This window comes from Sander lucioperca, chromosome 23 (genome assembly GCF_008315115.2).
Source record: "Sander lucioperca isolate FBNREF2018 chromosome 23, SLUC_FBN_1.2, whole genome shotgun sequence".
Taxonomy (NCBI): Eukaryota; Metazoa; Chordata; class Actinopteri; order Perciformes; family Percidae; genus Sander; species Sander lucioperca.
Window position 1 is genome coordinate 16,501,125 of NC_050195.1, and position 22,500 is coordinate 16,523,624.

General features: G+C 39.9%; 1 protein-coding gene across 4 annotated transcripts in view; it reads left to right on the plus strand.

Annotated features, from left to right (window-relative positions):
* Positions 1-22,500, plus strand: part of plppr5b (phospholipid phosphatase related 5b) — a 153,055-nt gene that overhangs the window by 7,753 nt on the left and 122,802 nt on the right. For 3 of the 4 annotated variants that reach the window (XM_031300152.2, XM_031300149.2, XM_035998235.1), the window contains exon 2: positions 11,026-11,116. In XM_031300152.2, coding sequence (XP_031156012.1) covers positions 11,054-11,116 — 63 coding nt within the window. In that variant the 5' untranslated portion in view covers positions 11,026-11,053. The remainder of the gene's footprint in view (positions 1-11,025; positions 11,117-22,500) is intronic. The other variant, XM_031300150.2, reaches the window with a different exon arrangement.

The window sequence follows — 22,500 nt, forward strand, 5'->3', positions numbered from 1 at the left end:
ATATAGGTCCGTGTACTTGGTGGCCAACGGATTTTCGTTTTGAAAGGAAAAAAACAAAAAGGAAAAACGGCCAGTTTCCCAATTACCATTAGTAAATAGGAAAACAAAAAACGGAAAACAACCCATTATTCGTTTTTTGTTTTGATATTAAAAAACGGAAAACGAAAAACAATCTCGTTATCCGATTGTCTTTGATGTATTTGTAGATGGAACTCGGAAATTAAAATACGTGTGTATAAGTCGTATTCCTTAATTTTGCATTGGTATTTTTTTCGCGACCCGGAAGTTACTCCCGCCACGCCAAGACCCGCCCTTCAATAGCATTTATTGGCCAGTACCGCCTGTAAGATCCGTTCTGTGCATGCGCATAATTACGTAGTAGAAAACTAACAATGTCCCTGTGCGATTTGTAACTGTCGGTACACGATCCGTTCTGCCTGCACGATAGACTGTATATAAGTAACATGTGTCAACACTTTACGACCAAACATTACAACTTTTTTATTAAATCTTTTTTTATTAAATCTTTATTATACAATAGTCATAGCTACAAACATTCGAAACTTGTCACTGATCCAAAACCGTGTAGCGACATCGTTGTTGTGTTGTTTACGTTAATGTTTTTACCTAATACTTCGTCTTGACTAATAACCATAGACTGTCTATTATTAATGCGATGAAGTGTAAACGTACATAAGTGTCCTTTTGAAGATGGGATGACAGCTCTCCCAGCCACCACTGCTGTATACCACTATAGTAGCTACATGCTAACGGCAGTAAACACTATAGTAGCTACATGCTAACGGTCATCTTAGCTGGCAATGTTGTTAAATTCTCCCCATTTCCGGGTCACATTCCTGCTGAAACATGTCCGATTGTGTAGTGTTTGGTCCGCGATTTTTGACGTTAGAAAGTGCTGCTTCGTTCCACTACAATCTAACGTTAGCATACTCATAGCTAACTATTGTAGCTGCATGCTAACGCGACATAGCGGAGCATATATAGCTAGCTATGTACGTATGTAGCAGGACTTTGTACCGTAAAAAATCACCAATAAAGGCTTCTAAACCAAATACTAAACAAATACAAATACAGTAAAGTGACCGGAATTAGGGGTGAAATGTCCAGCATTGAGCTACATAATAGTTTGCTAGGAGTTAGCTGGTCTCTCACAGAGATCTCATTTGTAGCCCTGTTTTTACCTGATACTTTCATAAAAGTACAAACACAGTGAGAGGTATGGTTAACCTGAAGCAGGACGGAGTCATGACTTATAACACCAAAGCAAGGCTTCTAGCTCAGGCTAGCTAGCGTTAGCAAATTACCTTCAAAGTTGCAAAGAAATGACGAAACGTAAAATTTGAAGCCTTTATTTAATTTGCTACATGGTGTTGTACTGGATGGCCGGACGACCCTCCGTATATCATTAACAGATACTTTAGGCAACTCCAGCAAACACCTTGTAAACTTCATCTTTGCCATCATAACGGTCTACTGTCACTGTCTAATGTTTTCTTCCGGTAACCGGGAATGTCCAAACATCCTTACGCCAATGCGTGCATAGAGCTGTGAAGTTTGCCGGTGTTCGCGCAAGCGTAGAACTGATCAGGCAGTGCACAGAACGGATTTTACAGGCGGTACGGATAGGGTACTGACAAAGGAATAAGATTTATACACAGATTTTAATTTCACAGTTCCATCTACAAATACATCAAAGAAAATCGGATAACGAGATTGTTTTTCGTTTTCCGTTTTTTAATATCAAAACAAAAAACGAATAATGGGTTGTTTTCCGTTTTTTGTTTTCCTATTTACTAATGGTAATTGGGAAACTGGCCATTTTTCGTTTTTGTTTTTTTCCTTTCAAAACGAAAATCCGTTGGCCACCAAGTACACGGACCGATATATATATCGTTGTTTATTCTCTTTTAAAGAGGTGATCTAAACACTTGTACACATGGTTTGTAAAAGATGAAGATTTGACTTTGAGGCCTGTGCGGTATCTGTTTTTTCCCTCCAGGTCTCCGCAACAGGCACGCCACTGAATACTATGAATGGCAACAGGTTAGGCCCTATTTCCCATGGGAAATCACGGTACTTATGTCACACCCCTACTGTTTCCTGGCAGCCAGGCTGATGTTGAATCTCTATGCTTAATGTACTGTGAGGTACAGACACGTTTCTCTCACACAACCCAAAGCATTTTTTCTTTTTTTTAAAGCAGCGACTGTGCAACGTTTATGTAACTCTCCGTAATAAAGTGACGCCATTTTAGATCCAGCTCTTTGACTGGAGCACACAGAGGGGAAGTAACCTTCCATATCGGGTCATTAGGGTTTAACATTGCTTTTATTGTCTTCTGAATAATCAATCAACATTTATTTATATAGCACTTTACAGCAACCAGCAGGTATCCAAAGTGCTTTACATCAGGAACCAAGAATAAAACAACATGGCATACAATAAAAAGAATGAAATGTAGAAAACAGTAAAATCAGAAAAGGTTACATAGAAACAGGAGGAGGAGAGGGGAATTGTCACACCACTACTACATATTTAAAGCCATTCTAAACAAATAGGTTTAGAGTTTGGATCTAAAAAGAGCTACATACGTAATAGTGCGAATATCAGTGGGTAACTTGTTCCAGAGTCTCGGGGCAGCAACTGCAAAAGCCTGATCACCCGTTTATACCTTGACCTTGGGACTTCTAAAACCAGCTGATTTGAAGACCGCAATGACCGGTTGTGTTCACGCAGGGTTAAAATCTCGGACAAATACCATGCCATTTAAGGCCTTGAAAACAAACAATAAAATCTTAAAATTGATTTATAAAACAGGGACAGCCAATGTAGGGTGTAGAGAATGGGAGTGATGTGCACGTCTAGATGTATTTGTTAAAAAGCGAGCAGCAGCATTTTGCACAAGTTGAAGTCGTGAGATGGAGATTTGATTCAGACCAACATAAAGAGCATTACAGTAATCCAACCTTGAATTCATAAAAGCATGAATCGCCTTTTCTAGATCGTGCCTGTTAAGGAAGGGCTTAACTTTAGCCAGGAGACGAAGCTGGAAAAAACAACATCACTGATCTGCTTGTCAAATTTCATGCTGCAATCAAATGTAACCCCCACATTTTTGACAGCTGACCTAGTCTATGAAGCCAGAGCTCCTAAACTCAAAGCTGGATCGTTTGGCATGCATGAAGTACTGAAGATAATACACTCAGTTTTATCTTCATTCAAATTAAGAAAGTTATGTGAGAGCCACAACTTAATATCATTAATACAACTAAGCAGGGAAGTTATTGCGACACTGTAATTTGGTTTCATAGGCAAATAAATTTGTAAATCATCTGCATAACAATGAAATGACAGGTTGTGCTTGCCTTTATAGCCCCTAAAGGCAGCATATATAAGGAAAACAGGATGGGGCCAATAATTGAACCCTGAGGTACCCAAGCAAGAGAGACGAGCAGGTGACGAGGAGAGGTCACCAATCATGACAGAGAAGCTCTTATTTGCAAAATAGGAGCTAAACCATTTAAGAGCCGAGCCTCGGATGCCTACACAGTGATCAAGGTGAGAGAGGACGACTACATAGTCCACTGTATCAAAAGCCGCTGTGAGGTCCAAAAGCACAAAAACAGCAGGATTCCCGGCATCTACAGACAAGGCAATATCATTGTGTACTCTCAATAGTGCAAACTCAGTGCTGTGACGTGATCTGAAACCAGATTGAAATATTTTAAACACAGAGTTCTGTTGTAAAAAGGCTTGTAACTGTATGAAAACAACTTTTTCCAAAACCTTTGAAAGAAAAGGCAGATGAGAGACTGGTCTAAAACACTGTGGGGTCAAGATGAGGCTTCTTAAGTAGGGGCCTGACCACAGCATGTTTAAAAGGCAGCTGGGACAGAACCTAAACTAAGACAAGAATTTAAAAAAAGGAAGGAGACTCGACGCAATGGTACTATTTAAAAACCTCCTTCACCATCCTGGTGGGAACAATGTCTAAGGGACAGTTGGTTTCATGTGTTGCACTACCTCAGTGAGCTGGATTTTTACTGACCAATTTGCAAATGCTTTCACACTGTATGTCAGAACAGATAACATGTTCTAAACCTAACGTATAGGCTAAAGTGAAAGTGAACAGCTGTTCACAAATAAACACAAATATACCCCCTCCATTTTACAGTTCTTTCCGATCGCTATGACACCTTTTTCAATACTTTTAACAACTTTCCTAAACTCTTAACACAGCACATCTGTCTGTGTAGGCTATACAATTAACACATTTATTGTTGCTTTGACACAAAATGCATACAGTTAACACAAATTTAAAATGCTTGAACTTCTTTTACACACAAGCTCCACCAAGACCAAAACAATGGATTTTTACTGACCAATTTGCAAATGCTTTCACACTATATGTCTGAACAGATAACATCATGTTCTAAACCTAACTTATAGGCTAAAGTGAAAGTGAACAGCTGCTCATATTGTAAATTGAAACACAAATATATCCCCTGGATTTTATACAGAAACAGCTGATTGAAGTTATGCAAATAGATCAATCACAGCTGATTCCCTTCTAGGAAACACACTCAGGTGTTGAGGTTCTTTCAATCGCATGATCATATGGTAGTACAGTAAAAGAGGACCTTTGAACAATGTTTTTTCATAAACCGTACATTCTATAAAGCTACTCTGAGATTAGGGCTGAACGATTTTTGAAAAGAATCTAATTGCGATTTTTTTCCCAAATATTGCGATTGCGATTCGATTATTTTTTTCTGTATTATTCAACAAAGAATAATAATATAATAATTTATAGTATGAACACACAATTACACACTAGACAGTTAAATAAGTAAAAATATAGTATATATCTATGCACACACACACACACACACACACACGTGTATTTTTTTACAGTGCACAGAGAGGAGCTGCCTCCAGCCCCTCCCCCTCGTGAAGTTGCGTGCTGCCTTGTGCACTTGTTCAGAGAGGCTATCGTTACGTTAGCTAGTTGCTGGTGTTCTTGCCGTGGGATTAACTGTACTAATAAAACTGTTGAAACACCGCGGCCACGCTGCTGTGAAAGCTCCCCGAACGTCATTTATCAGAGTCTGATTGTTACCCCTCTCAGTGGCAGCTCCTCTACTCCATATCTTTATAACGGAGCTAACCGCTAATCAGAGCTAATCGTTGCCAACCGAGCCTTGAGTTCTGTGTGCCTGTATCCATTAACTGCAAGTATAGACTCAAGCCCAAATAAAACCCTTCATTTTATTAAAATGGCTGTAAAAGTTTTAAACTACAACTCAGAGTTGTTTGAATGACAGAAATCAGCTCAAGGTACGACGTAGCGTTAGCGTGCTAGTTGATGCTTTCTCTGCGGAGTGCAGACTGATTTGCTCTCGCGAGTCATGTGACCAAATCGCAGCCTTTGCGATTAGGAAATCACGTTTTAACATATCGCGATATTATCACAAATGCAATTAATCGTTCAGCCCTATCTGAGATGGGTCATTCATTTTTTGTATTGAATCTCTGCAGCAAAAGAAACAAAATGGTGGCCGGGTTGGCTCAGTGGGTAGAGCAGGTGCACATATACTTGGAGGTTTATGTCTTGATGCAGAGGTCAAGGGTTCGAATCCGACTTGTGACGATTTCCTGCATGTCCCCCCCCCCCCCCCCTCTCTCTCCCCTTTCTCAACTAGCTGTCCTGTCAAATAAAGGCGGAAAAGCCCAAAAAATAATCGAACAAAAATGTAGAGAGGCTTCAAGAGAAACTGCAGTGCAAAACACAATCTATGATCAATACAATATACTATTGTCTATTGTATAAGGGCAGACCTGACACATATCAAATAATGCAGTTTCTGTAATTCCATGTGATGTTAGTGTTTTGTATGATATTGTTCTATGATTGACTAAATGTTCCTGTTGGAAGAGAACATGTGATAGTGTTTTGGAAGAATTATTTGATTTTGAGACATGTTTGCATTGTTTTGGTAGACATAGTGTATTGTATTAGTGTATTATTGTATTTTGAAAATTAGAGTTTAGTTTTCAATATGTGATTTTGAGCATGAAATTAACTGTTTTGCCAATTGTGTTGTAGGTGTGTTGGTGCGTTAAGAGTTTATGAAAGTTGTTAAAAGTATTGAAAAAAATGTCATAGCGATCGTAAAAAAACTGTATTCCATTGCTACTGAGAAACAGCTGATTGAAGTTACGCAAATAGATCAATCACAGCTGATTCCCATCTAGGAAACACACTCAGGTGTTGAGGTTCTTTCAGTCGCATGACCATATGTTACTGTAGTACATACAGTAAAAGAGGACCTATTTGGGCTGATTTTGTGTGGAAAAGGAACAATAAAGATGAATACACAAAGAAAGTAAGAAAAATTGCTGCATGAGTGAGAGGAAGACGAGTACCAGGACAATTCTGTCTCTGTCTTCTTTTTTTTTATACAGTAAACCGTACATTCTATAAAGCTACTCTGAGATGGGTCATTCATTTTTTTTATTGAATTTCTGCAGCAAAACAAACAAAATGCATGCATTTACTAAACCCAACAAAACAAAAATGTAGAGAGGCTTCAAGAGAAACTGCAGTGTAAAACACAATCTATTGTCAATACAATATACTATTGTCTGTTGTATAAGGCAGACCTGACACATCAAATAATGTAGTTTCTGTAATTCCATGTGATGTTAGTGTTTTGTTGTTGATTGATCGGTCACCGATCGTTATCGGCTGATAAAGGCTTTAAATAGTTTGATCGGTGGTCTCCATAAAGGTCGATCAGATTTTCATAAAGGTCGATCAGATAGGCCGATCAGATGACGCACTATGTGCTTATGGAGCTGACTATGACCTGCCTTCCCTGTTCACCGGCAGCCAGTGGAAATTGGTGGAAAATATGATTTCTCTACTCGCCCCGTTTGAAGAGCTCACGCAACAGATCAGCTCATCAACTGCATCGGCTGCAGATGTTATACCATCCATCAGAGCTTTAACTCGTCTTCTGGAGAAAACAGCTGAGACGGACCACGGTGTAAAAACTACGAAAGCCACGTTGTTGGAAGGGGTCCAGAACAGATTCAGTGACATTCAATCGAAGCGCCTGTATACCATCGCATTGAAAACTAAACTCTAACACTAATTTTCAAAATACAATAATTCACTAACGCAATACACTATGTAAGGGTGCTCCGATTGATCGGTCACCGATCGTTATCGGCTGATAAAGGCTTTAAATAGTTTGATCGGTGGTCTCCATAAAGGTCGATCAGATAGGCCGATCAGATGACGCACTACTCGTGAGAAAATTTTCTACGTGCATTCAAAATGGCGGCCTCCCTACATTCACCGGTCTGGCAGTTTTACAAGTTGTCTGAAAAAGACAATACATTAGCGATTTGCAACGTGTGTGCCAAGGAAATTCCACGAGGCAGAAAGCTCCAAAGAAATTTCAACACCACCAACCTCATCAGACATTTGAAGGTTAGTCACGGAAAGGAGTATGAGGAGTTTTCAAAGTTAGCTAGCGCTAAGGCAGAGAGACAGCGGGGTAGTGTAGCAGCTCCGGCACCACTCACTCAGCTGTCTGTAACAGAGGCATTGCAACGACAGCAACCCTACAGTAATGACAGCAAGAAAAAAAAAGAAATATCAGCCAAAATAATGGAATTCATATGCCTTGACCACCAGCCGCTGTCAATTGTGGAAGATGAAGGGTTTACGGCGGCTCATGTCTTACTTGGATTCACGCTACACTCTGCCAGGGCGTAAATATTTCACTGATGTTTGCCTGCCGCAGTTATACCAAACAGTGTTTGCACATGTTGACAGCCTTATGAAGGACAACGTCACATCATCAGCTTCACAAGTGACATTTGGAGTTCAAATGTATGTCCCATGTCCATGTTGAGCCTAACTGCGCAATTTATTAATCAAAACTTTGAACTAAAAAGAGTTGTGCTTCATTCTCAAGAATTTTCGGGGTCACACACCGCGGAGGCTCTGGCTGCCGCATTGAAAACTAAACTCTAACACTAATTTTCAAAATACAATAATTCACTAACGCAATACACTATGTAAGGGTGCTCCGATTGATCGGTCACCGATCGTTATCGGCTGATAAAGGCTTTAAATAGTTTGATCGGTGGTCTCCATAAAGGTCGATCAGATAGGCCGATCAGATGACGCACTATGTGCTTATGGAGCTGACTATGACCTGCCTTCCCTGTTCACCGGCAGCCAGTGGAAATTGGTGGAAAATATGATTTCTCTACTCGCCCCGTTTGAAGAGCACCCTTACATAGTGTATTGCGTTAGTGAATTATTGTATTTTGAAAATTAGTGTTAGAGTTTAGTTTTCAATGCGATGGTATACAGGCGCTTCGATTGAATGTCACTGAATCTGTTCTGGACCCCTTCCAACAACGTGGCTTTCGTAGTTTTTACACCGTGGTCCGTCTCAGCTGTTTTCATTTAACTCGTCTTCTGGAGAAAACAGCTGAGACGGACCACGGTGTAAAAACTACGAAAGCCACGTTGTTGGAAGGGGTCCAGAACAGATTCAGTGACATTCAATCGAAGCGCCTGTATACCATCGCATTGAAAACTAAACTCTAACACTAATTTTCAAAATACAATAATTCACTAACGCAATACACTATGTAAGGGTGCTCCGATTGATCGGTCACCGATCGTTATCGGCTGATAAAGGCTTTAAATAGTTTGATCGGTGGTCTCCATAAAGGTCGATCAGATAGGCCGATCAGATGACGCACTATGTGCTTATGGAGCTGACTATGACCTGCCTTCCCTGTTCACCGGCAGCCAGTGGAAATTGGTGGAAAATATGATTTCTCTACTCGCCCCGTTTGAAGAGCACCCTTACATAGTGTGAACAGGGAAGGCAGGTCATAGTCAGCTCCATAAGCACATAGTGCGTCATCTGATCGGCCTATCTGATCGACCTTTATGAAAATCTGATCGACCTTTATGGAGACCACCGATCAAACTATTTAAAGCCTTTATCAGCCGATAACGATCGGTGACCGATCAATCGGAGCACCCTTACATAGTGTATTGCGTTAGTGAATTATTGTATTTTGAAAATTAGTGTTAGAGTTTAGTTTTCAATGTGTGATTTTGAGCATGAAATTAACTGTTATGTCAGTTGTGTGTTGTAGGTGTGTTGGTACGTTAAGAGTTTAGGAAAGTTGTTAAAAGTATTGAAAAAATTGTCATAGCGATCGGAAAAAACTGTAAATTCCTCAAACACAGCAGAGTGCACAGGAGCAGCAGGTACAAACACTAAAATTAACACTGGCGTTTTGCCTGACAGATGCTACTTTGTCGATAAAATAACAGAGAAACTTATATTATATGTAAATAATAAACTTTTGTTGGATTACAGAATCTGAAGAGAAAATGGGAAACTACGAGAACAAGCTGCAGAACAGAAACCAGACATGTTCAAACTGATCAATCACACACTTCTAAAGTTCACCAGCAATGTTTAAAGTTCATCAGAGCAGCTGCAGCTCGTCAGGGGAGGTGAACAAGTATTATATATAATATATATACTCACTGAGCCACCGTGTTTTCTGTCCTGTTCGCTGTTCCTTCTTTTCTTTGTCTGTACTTGTGAAAGGACGAGGATGAAGCGGAAAAGGAAATGAAGCGCATTTACCGGATATTGTTATTGCCTTCATCGTAAAGTATCTAAAACCAGCCGTCCTGCTTATCCTCTTTGTTTATACAGATATTAATCTACTCGTTGGGTCTGAGTATTAGTAGTAATTATTGAAATTTTGCCAGTACTAGGATGAAGCTTTCTGTTTTACTGGTAAAAGTGGGATTTCCATGTCTTCTTTGATTATAAATCAGTGGAGGTGCTATATAAATACTGTGGAAGTATCAAAACGCTCAATCCACAGAGAAATACCCACAGCCTGTAGTATAACATTAATATTAGGGGTGGGAAAAAAAAACAATAATTTCCCCTAAAATGGATATTTTTTATTATTTGTCTTTACCAATGATTCACCTAAAGTTTCTTCGGTACCGCCGCCGCCGCCTACATCAAATACACGTTTCCAACAAGACTTGTTGGAAACGTGTATTTGATGTAGGCGGCGGCAAAATGCAAAATGCTCTTCAAAATGCAGAAAATCCATGTTATGTTCTTCTTTACAAAGTAAATAAATGTCAGACTGACTGACATGTGATGTGCATTCTTCTTAGAAAACAATCAGTTTTTAGAAATGTCTCATGATATATTGTCTCTAGTGTATTATTCAAAATCTTTTGTTTTTGTTAAAGAAGGAAAAGAAAATCCCAATACTCAATACTATCGAATTGCAATACTTCTCGAATCCGATTAATGAAAATGGCAATACAAATTCAATCGGCACCCATGTATCGTGAAAGAATCAAATCAGGGACAAAAGCATATCGTCCAAGCCCTAATCAATCAATAATAATATTCAGAAACTGTGTCTTTAAACGAGCAGTGAGGACTTCTGTATACTATACATATAAATAAAAAATAAAATTGAACTATACATAGGTAGAAAGTGCAGCTACAGTGCAGTTACAGTCATTCCCCTGGTGCAATGACGGTGCAGAGATTCTTGTGTTAGTGATCTACCAATGATTAATGACTAATAAAGTTTTTCCTTACTGTGCGTATGGTATCAGTGAAGGAGAGCAGACTGAACTGTTGGAGATTATGTTATGGATTAATGTAGTGAGCATGAATACTGACTTGGGCTGTGTTCTGTATTATATATAGGATTCATTTACAGTTACAACATATGCACAATATGATTGATATTCATAGTACACGTTGATGGTTTTCAGTGGACCAAGAGACACGGTAATGTCCTGGCTTTGACTTCAGAATCTTTGTCGTTATCTCCCCTTTCCCAATCAATCCTGCATCTCACACTCCCATATGTTGTCTTTTCTAACTTGTATCTGTTCTTCTTCTGCAGTTCATGCTTATAAGAAGAGGAAGTCAACATGCCACCAAAACAACTCGGTAGATCAGAGCGAAGGGAACTGTACATGTCACTGGCAGGCGAGGTAAGACATAAGATATGTTTTCTAAAGACAGAAAAAGATGATGCCTTCATGGTTTAATGATCCTGAGCCTTAATGTGCTGCTCAGAAACTGTTTATAACATGACATAACAGCAATGTTACCACCACCAGGTAATCCAGTCATGGAAATGAAAGCAGCATTATTTCTGTACGTTTGATGATTGATGATACTCAATAAACTGTCGAACATTGTGCTTTTAACAAAAACAGTATTTTGTCACCATCTAGTGGCAAAATAATCGAATCACACACACATCAAGTCACAGTCACCTTCAGTTACTTTACCATCTTTATTTTGAAAAGTGTTTCCATGGGACTGTTAATCTGGGACTTAATGTCACAGTGAAATGGAGCAGCTTTCATGATGTGCTATAATATGTCACATTCCTTAAATAGGTCTACATGGAAAGTTGCTCACTTAAGACTCAATAGTGTATTTGTATGTAGGCCTGTAACAATTATTACATGATGTCTAATTGTCAAGTATTTTTTTTTAAATAATCACGCTTTCTTGGTTTAACCTGAATGAATTGCTAACATTAGCTAAGGTCTTAAGGGGTATGACTGGTAGCTGTTGGTTTTGTTTATATATGCCAACTTGTAATTATATCAGTGATTACTGGTCGGACTATATATTTGTATTATTATTTCAGTTGTCAGGGCACTTGACCCTGAATACGTTCATAGCAACAAAAATAATGGGGGGGGGGGTACAGTTAGAAAATATGTTTTATGATAATAAAGTGGCATTGTTGTACCCGTGTTATTATATTATCTGGGTCACATGACAGTGATACAAAGACAAAGATGTATCCTGGGATTCATAAAAAAAGTCATACATTAATACATCTTTTTAAATTTGACTGAAAGAGACAATTATACTGTAAATCGCAATTATTTCTGAGACAATTAATTGCACAGCAACATATGGAATTGTAACAGCTCTATTTGTATGCTTTAAAAAATAGTTAAAAGGTAGGAGTAGGCAATATGGACACAATCTTACATTCAGAAATTGTCATATATCCACTCATGTGTTGGCCACAGTGCCATCGATGGCCTTAAACACCCAGAGCTATAAAAGGAACAGATACCACGGTATGGTATATGACCAAATACTGACACTTAACAGATGTAAGTCATTGTACAGTGAATACGAATGTACCTCATAATGTTACCATTTCCTACCTGAAGTCCCAACTGATCCTCGGTATCAGAATGATCCAGGGACATTTTAATGGATCAGTATGGATTTCAGTCAATCGAAAATTCGAATGCCGATCCTTTCTTACCTGTACTCAACTGTGTTTTGTTCACCTCAGCCGGCGCGTGTATATAAGCTGTCAGTGAGCTGAGCTCTGACACACGGACTGGCAAAATACACAGATATATTAAGATTACATACTAACGGATTTGTTGTTGAATTCGTTATCACTCCTCTGTTTCTTACTAGCAAAACTAGGAAAAAAACAGTCAGGTACTGTAGCAGCTTCCTTTTCTTAAGCGTGATTTATGTGGATACGTACGCAGCCTGACGTGCACCTCTTGAAAAATTTAACTACACGTCGCGGCGACGCACGTCACTCGGCTGTGGCTTGGTAGTGTTGCATTTCCCCCCCGACTCGTTTCCTGGTTCTCCTTCTCCATAAACAACATGAAATCAAGGAGAGGGTTAACTTCTCCTGCTACAGATTTCCCACCGTGGTCAGAAAGAACAGGGGAGACCCTTTGTTTCTCCCACTATGACTCTAGAGTCACTACTCACTCTGAAGTCTCTCACTCTTTTTTTATTACCTTTTATTTATCCAGGTAAGTCGATTGAGAACAATTCTCATTTCGACGACGACCTGTCACATTCACACAGTTACACATTCATACGTGGAAGCGGTACAACCACAGTCTGATCTGCTGGTGGTCCCAAGCTCGCTTATTAACCTCTAGGCCACCACTTCCCCACTCTCTCTATCACACACACACACACACACACACACACACACAGGCCCTGCTAACAGGCCCTGCTATTGCTCTGCTCTTAAAGAGATCGATCGCAGAACCATAAATCACGCTGTAGCCGGCGCTGAGCGTAGCTTTCACAGCTAAAATGAACTAATGTGGCCATCAGCATGTCATCAGTGTGTCATATCAGCTGGCACTGATTGATGGGAACTCTAGGAGTAGCTTGATAACAGGCCAATGAAACAAAGATCAGTTGTGAAGAAAGAAGCTTCACTCTGTAACATCACTGTACAATCAGAGGACCGGCGGATTCTGCGGTTCCAACAAATCCAACAGAGTGAGACGTCTTAAGTAGATCAAGAAGTCAACAATAATGTTTGTCGTTATTAGCTACAGCTGGTATTTGTCAGATATATATATATATTCATTCAATCTGCATATCTTCTGCTGCTGTGTATATTGTTCTATTTACTATGCAGAGCTGGGTATTTACTCTGTTACAAACATTACCTTTTTGGATTGAATTGTGCTCATTGAGGTGGTTTCTAGGCAGCATACATTTTACTCTTACTTGATTAGATTTTTGAGAAGAATCATCACTTTTACTCAATACCTTTTTTATTCATTATGTTACCCCTTCATGCAGATTCTGTTCAGAGGCTGATGGTCTGCTGATCCCAGATCTGTTATTGGACCAAAGCCAAGCCTCTCATGATTCTCATTGCAGAATAATTACTGTACTTAAAGAGTAACTAAACCCCTAAACCTCTTCTTTTTTTTGTTGTTGCTGAAAACCAATGCGTATGGGTATTTAGTAGTGTTGTTGATTGATCCACATTTTAATGCAAAGTATTTTAATTCTACATACCCCAATTCCAAAGTTGGGACGTTGTGTAAAACGTAAATAAAAACCGAATACAATGATTTGCAAATCCTTGTCAACCTATATTCAATTGAATACATTAACAAAGACAAGATATTCCACCAATTTGTTGACGTGCTGCTACTGATATGTTGGTTGATTGAATGATGGCGATGGTGTTTATTCTTGTCTGTTTTTTTATTTGACTGGTTGAATGCAAAATTGAATTGCCCTTTAGGGATAAATAAAGTAGTTTGTTGTTAGCTCTGCGGAGGCAGCGGGGTCCTGAAGGTGTCCTCCAGAGGGCATGGTGAGTCCAATGATTTTTTTCCCCCCAGTTTTTATGACTATACTCTATACTCTATACTCTCTCTAGACTATGCTCCTGCAGTACTGTAATAGACCCCTGGATGGGGCATGGCAGGGCCACTGGCTGCACTGCCGACATTTCTGTGTTGGAGTTATGGAATGGTCAAGCTAGAAAAAAAGCATGGAAAGCAGCTCTTTTCTTCAAAATTATAGTCCAAACTAAAAAACCAAACATCATAGAGCATGAAGATGTTGTAGATGCTGACTTCCGGTTGTAGATTTAGATCAACCATTTAACTATGTGCTTTAATTCTTTAAGAAGTAGGTTTGCAGTTATTGACATTGAGAAAATGAGGCTGGTGTTCTGAGGACAGCAAATGTTGAACGTGAACTGAAACGTTACTCCGACTCATCCTTTGTGATATGTCTTCAGAAATGTCACCAGGCTCTTTTTAAATATATATATATATATATATATATATATATATATATATATATATATATATATATATATATATATATATATATATATGCGCTCTGGAATAAAATGGAAATGAGATGAAAAAGTCTTCCTTTTTACCTTCCTTCTTTGTCATTTTCAACTTTTGAACACAGCTCATTATTAATGCATAGCGCCAAAGACGTGCTCGCTGTCTGAGAAAAGACGGCAGAAAGGCAGAGCAGTCAGAACACGGAGCGAGACAAACGGCAGCAAATGAAAAGTATAGAAGCAGTAAGTAAGAACACATCTGCCTCCAGGCCTAGCCAATCAGGTTCCATTATCTCTACAGCGCTGCACACAGGACTCAACACTCTAATCTTCCTTAGTTGTCCACAAAAGGATGTTTGCCATTAGGGACTGTTCGTTATTTAATTAAGGGGCCACCGGAGGAGTTTTGTGGCCTCTAACCTAAAAAGACGTGACCCTCCCCTCGTCAATAATAATTTTTCTATGAACCTCCAAAACGATTTGAAAAAAAAAGGAATGACCCTCCCCTTGCGTGCAAGTTTGCACTTAGCAAAGAAGTACAGATACCATTTGATTTTTACAGCCATGATGTACAGGAGTTAACCTCTGCATTCTCATCTTACACATCACTCTCCTCTGTTATGGTGTGGTGGCCATTTCAGTAGATTTACTCACTAACATTGTTGTGGAAACACAATAAGCATGGAAACTAAATGCACACTTCATGCATTACTGCATTACTTCAAATAAGTTACTCCTCTAGTAAACTAGTATTCATATGAAATAAAACAATAAAACATTGAGACCATTCAGCAAAGGACGCTGGGATATAACCAATTCAACACTGGTTGCTATGGACTTGTCACTATCGTCATTGTATATTTTAGCACATAGGTAAAGCTGCCGAAGCTGAACATTATATTCCAAAACACATATGTTTATTTTTAAAGTTTTTAAGTTACATTGTAACAATTTAACAATTCTCCCTTATGAAATCAAAACGCGGCACGGCTGTTTTGGAACACAATAGACAGACGCTTAAATTCAACTAAAATGTAACAGTGAACAATCAGTGTTGGACCTACAGTCTGTTGAGATGCCTCTCCAAACGCAGAAACCAAGCGCAGTCACACCATAAAACGTTAAGACACTGAGAAAAAAAGATCCGTATTTTGCCGTAATCCAATGACACAAAAAAGTAATCCACAGCGATCAGTAGATCCACAAAAAGGTAAATGATACGGTGTATCCAGCAAGGCCGATATGAGCGTCACATACGAGGCCTCTCCACTTCGCCGTTTAAACAAAGTGGAATAAACGTATAAAAGTCCAAATCTACACAAAACCCGCAATCAATTAGTAAGCTGACATCACATTTATATACATGGCATTTAGGAAACCTTTATTGCAAGGTTGGCACGGCAAGATGTCCAGACTAGTGCAACAGTAAGTTTAGTTTTTTGCGTCCTGCTGCTCCCATCGTCAGCCAGGTAATATTTTTTATTACCAAAGCGGTATATGAAATCAGATGTATTACCTATCACCAATTAGTTGTTTTGTATTATTTAAGATATTTATTTAATATCTGGTCATGCCAGATGTAATTATTCCACTATTTTTTTAAACAATGCAATTACCCGTTTGAGCCACCAGGGGGCAGTGCTCCTCCTGCCCCCCCAGCAAACTCCGCGTATGCGGTCAGACCCATCTGCTAGGGGGCCGAGACTGAGAGCTACATGGATAAATATGCACCAAACAAGCCACTTTGAAATTTTGCTCTTTTCATGAATAAACAAGTTGGGTGACCCCCCCACCCAGACTAAAAAATGTTGGATGACACCTGTGCATTTTAACATCATTTTGGAGCATCATGATAGCGGAAACACCGAATTATGTAACTAGAAAGACACCAACAATTCTGAGAGAACTTCCTATAATGCTGAGCCACAGGGCCATTACTAGAAAGGTGAGCTGGTATTACATATGAAATCAGATATCTATCTATGGAAAAAAAAAGCAGACATTTCCAAAATGCAGTATCAGTAACTATTGAAAATTTTGAGATTTGTGTGATTTTGACTAATGGCTGACAAGCACTATTTTCTGAAAATGGCTCCCAGTGGCTCCCAATTTTTCTGAATGATCTAGGTGTCTAGATTCTAGATTTAGTTTCACGTTGTTCTGATATTCCTAGAGCAGAACTCCTTAGCTCACATTAGATTAACACATTAACACTTTTTTTGCTGAAGCATCCCTAAAAAGAGCTCAAATTGCCCCAGTGCCGACCCAAACCAACAATGTGTTAGTTTGTCTCTACTTTCTTATTTTCCCCATTCTGTACTTCACCCCCCAGGCAATCGTTTTGCTGCTGAGGAATCTTTAAAAACACCACACAAATATATCTTTTCATTTGTAGCCATGCTCTATGGATGACAGTGTTCACGGTCCACCACTTTGGTCCGGACCGAATATCAGTCTGACATATCAACAACTAAAGGACGGGTTGCCATGACATTCGGTACAGACATTGTACAGACCTATTTGCTCATTGAACCCATTCATCATTTTAATTAAAAAACAGGGTCTAGGGTCTGGCTAGTTCACACAGCATTCCTGGATGGGAGAAAAACGTGCTCTGGTTTATTGGCATTTCTTTAAACCAATCACAATAGTCTTGGATGCATTCAAACACATTTTATTTGTAGTTTCAGAACTCAGACAAAAGCCTGCTTTGTCAGCTGTTTTTTTTTCTTCTTTTTCTTTTGGTAGTTAAAGTGGCCATAAATTGATTTTTATGGTGCAATTAAAAGGTAGTTAGTTTGTCTGACCTCCACCGAGTTGCAGGATGTCTATACAGTTTACGCTGATTCATAGAAGACTGGTAAGGCACTATACAAGCAGCAGCATGAATAGGTGTATTGAACCACTCCAGATGAAAAAGGTAAAATCCTCCTGCTACATTATGAAGGCCAATCATGGGGATGTGATGGTGAAAGCATCAAACACCGTGCCATGAAGGCAAATGTTGCGTGTAGGGTTTCTATTCTAATGGTGCAGTGGGTTTATTATTCTGTGTGATTAATTGCAGTTAGTTGCATCATGTGCAGTGTGGGTACAGATGTGGGTGTTTACTATCCTGGGCAAACCCTGATGAACTTCCGGCAAATTTGAGATTTGCTCTGCAAGTCCATCTGGCCAAGATCCCATTCAAGCCCATTTCCAATTTTTCCAAATCGAGTTACCAATCACAACCTTTGAGGCGGGCTTTACACGATGACGGTAGCGCAGCGACGGCAAGCAGCTTTTTGTTTACATTCAACATGACGGCCACCGAAGTGCAGCAACCCGTTGATATCGCTGTCGCTGCTACGTCACCCAAATCGTTGGTCTGATTGGTTGAAGGTCTATCCAATTGCGCCCAGAGGCATTTGAGCGGCGTCCGTTGGTGACGCCCCTTTGGAAATGGGCTGTGAATGAAGCTTGCCCAGACCCACCAGGGTCTGGTGTCAACCAGGCTAGGTGTTTACAGGCATGGATGCTCTTGTGAAAGATGCTATCAAGATGCACTGTGGGAAGTGTAGGATTCATTATTTTTGGAGCTTGACTCGTACTATGGACTGAAAGGAAATCTCTCCCTTCGTGGCACAGAGCCCACAGAGGCCATTCTTTCCTTTTTTCTGCCTCTTGTGAGTCAACTTTATGGAAGTACAATAAATAAATCACAAAATTGCTGTCACACTCTTTAATGAAAGTCTGCCAGTTAATGAGAATGGCCATGGTATAATGAAGAGTATACAAGAGCTGTGGGCCATTTTGCGGTTCTTCTGTGACATTCTAGCCTTTTTTAGCCCAAGACCAGAGGCCATATTCGGTGCCTTCTTTGCTGTTAAATATCCCAAAATCACATCAAAGAAGTAGAACTTGAAAAGGCACATAGCAATACATCGTAAGATGTTGCAGTACATTTTGTTGTCTTCGTCTTTCTTCCCGTCTCATTTTCTGCCTTGCCCCTTATCCTGAGAGAAACATATGTTTTATGTGGAATAATTGCTGGAAATGCTTGGGAAAAGTGCAGCATCAGTGGGAGATATTAGCAGGCAATGAGCATTGGCGGTCATCATCATTCAGCTCATGCCATGTGTAAACTGATTTGAAGCTTCTGTAATTGTGTTGTCCATTGTGTGTCATTTATTATCACAGACAGTTCTGGCCTCATCAAGTGTCTGGCAAAAGGCCTTTTTAGAATACAGATTAGATTTCTCATATATCACAGAAACTTGCATACACAGCGTGGGTTGCCATGTTTACTGTGTTGAATGAATGATTCAGTTACAATGGGACCGAGCACTTGTTGTTCAGGGATTCCTCGGCTCCTCAACAAGCACAACCTCCCAGAACCCCCCTCCGCCTGGAAGAACAGGACATGTTGTGCTAACACGCTCCATGCAGGTGCGCACACACACACACACACACACACACACACACACACACACACACATACATACACACACACATACATACGTTTGTTTCACTATCTTTGTATGGACCCGTCATTGACATAATGCATTCCCTAGCCCCTTACCCTAACCTTAACCATAACCTAATTCTAACCCTAATCCTAAAACCAAGTCTTAACCCTCAAACAGACCTTTAACCTTGTGGGGTTCAGCATTTTGGGCCTCACAAGGCTGTGAAGACCCCACAAGTTTACTGTATTCCCCGGTTTTTGGACCCTAAGAATATAGTAAAACAAACACACACACACACACACACACACACACACACATGCATAGATACACACACACACACACACACACACACACACACACACATACACATATATACAGTACACACACACACACACACACACACACACACACACACACACACACATATATATACAGTACACACACACACACACACACACACACACACACACACACACACACACACACACACACACACACACACACGTTTGTTTCACTATCTTTGTAGGGACCCGTCATTGACATAATGCATTCCCTAGCCCCTTACCCTAACCTTAACCATAACCTAATTCTAACCCTAATCCTAAAACCAAGTCTTAACCCTCAAACAGACCTTTAACCTTGTGGGGTCCAGCATTTTGGGCCTCACAAGGCTGTGAAGACCCCACAAGTTTACTGTATTCCCCGGTTTTTGGACCCTAAGAATATAGTAAAACAAGCACACACACACACACACATACACACACACACATGCATAGATACACACACACACACACACACACACACACACACACACACACACACACACACACATATACAGTACACACACACACACACACACACACACACACGCAATTAGTAGAAGGCACATCTAAATGTACTCTAAAGGTCACTATTCTAAAATCAGTGTCGTTCCCCTTCAAAGAGATATATCAGTACACCTGGAGCATAGTCCCGTAGATATAATCAATATCAATCAAAATAATTTTTAGTGGGTCTCCAACCTGGAACTATTGCTATTTGCGTCTTTATCATTATATATGTGGATTTATATTGGAAGCATTTTATAGAGATGGAAGGATCGGTGTGCAGATTTGCATGGGAGGACTGAACTACAGCTGTGATGATGACGGGCAAAGACAGAGCAGGAGGTGTTGGCTTTATGAATCTCTGCAGCTATGATCTCAGGACAAATTCATCTCTGTGTGTCTGTCTCTTTCTATATTTAGACTTTAAAAGAGAGAAGGGACAGTTATGCAGAGGGAGCGAGCATTCATCTCGGTGGTTGTTCGGCCATGCAGTTCACATTGATTTGTACCCCCCCCCCCCACACACACACACACACACACACTGTATCCTGTGGGGCCTGTTGGATCTGGTGAATGTGTAGAGATTGACTTGTTATTAACAAATGGCTTTGTTTTTTCCTGAGAGGGGTTAGGAATCAATTAGTTTGGATTAGCTCTCTAATTCTTTGATTACATGACAGAGCATAGAGCACGCTGCCACCTTCTCTCTAGGAAGAGAGTAGCAGATGGCCGACAGAAGTGTGTTTTCTCATCAGCTAAGATCTAAGCAGCCTGACAGCAAACAGATATTAACGTGTTGATTCTGTACCGACATGTTGTATATTTTTTTGTATCTGAAACAAATGTGTTCATCATAACATGGGGGTATTACTGCCTTGCGTGCTGCCAATTGAGTGTGTAACGAAGAGCTTGGAAGAAGAAGCAGTCTGTGCAAGGCTGAGATGGTCTAAGAGGTCTTCACGGCTCCAAAATCTGAAAGCAGAAAACATGCGTGAATGCGACTTTTTAAAGGGGCTGTACTCAAAATACTGAAAAAAAAAAAAAACTGCACACAACTACAGTGGGAACATAATAAAACAGCATAACAAGTAAAGTGCGAGGACTGAAAGCAACAGATGAAATGAAAAAGTGATGCTGCTCTATGGATGAGCGTCTCATGTGTTTTCCCCATGTTGCTGAGCAGCTGAACGGTTTCTCTCCGATATGGATTCTCATGTGCCTCTTTGTATCTGCTTTACGGCAAAAAAAAAACATTTGCCACAAACTGAGCAACTAAAGGGTTTCTCTCCTGTATGGACTTTTATGCATTGACCCAAGTTTTTCTTTTTCAACTTTGAGCACATTTTCTGGCCTTGCCATCCCACGTTTTCCTGTAGCTATCAGCGCTCTCTGAACTGAGCTTTTGTGGTCAGCCCACTACACAATAGCTTTCAACTTTCTTGATGAAACTCAGTACACAATGCTAAGCACAGAAATAATGAGCATTTATCATGATTTCAAATATTCGTTTTAAGTTAGTTATCAGCCTACTTCCAACTTTGAAAAGAAATATTTCTGAGAAAATACTGTATGGTACATACAGTACTTCCAATTAAGTGAATATTGTCGGAAATGGTTGCATGGCATATTTATGATAATGCATCACCTGCTGGCCTGCTGCTCGTCTGAATCTCAGCTCTTTCTCTCTCTGTTGTTGTCTCCTCCATTTTGTAGGCGTTGCAGCCGATTGGAAGCACCCAATATTAATATTACATTAAAATTCAAGTTTAACCAATTTGAACATTAGAAGTTTATCATCTCATAATGAAGACATAATGCAACTTCTATCAGTTACATCTGCTTGTTGTCTGCACACCCTGCACCACAGACACACTGCCGACTGCCTGGATGCCGGCACTTTCAAACAAAGATGGCGCGGCCACTCACCAGTGTCTGTCTAGAGTGTCTCGTAGCTTGCCAGCCATTGGCAAAAAGTAAAAAAAGGTCCGTCTTTCTTAGTCATCAATTTTTTACAGAAGCAGATTACTCCAACTCCCCACACTTCTGTGATTCCTTAAGGAAACCAGTTTACAGGCTGTTATTCCCTGGAGCTCACATCAGCAAAAATCCTCTATACTAAAGAGAGCGCATTTCAAGCAGCGCCAGTGGTATGAAACGGTCATCACTTCCTGTCTCCTAAAGGGGCATGGCCTCGTTTGAAAGTGTAGTAAACGTCGTGTGGATGGATGAAAAGTTATATTTGAATAATTTATTATGTTCATTTTGCTAATGTTTGATATTTACACAGCTGAAAGACATATTTAGCATCACGGAGATTAGTTTTGTTAGGGCGTTCACAAACTTTAGCTGACGTTAGCTTCTCTGTGTTGCCAGATCTCGCGAGAGTTTGTTCCTGAGACAGAAACAGGTCTCAATGAAAATTTAATTAACTTAACTCAGTTTTCTCCTGATGTGTCCGTCTGAAAAATGCCATT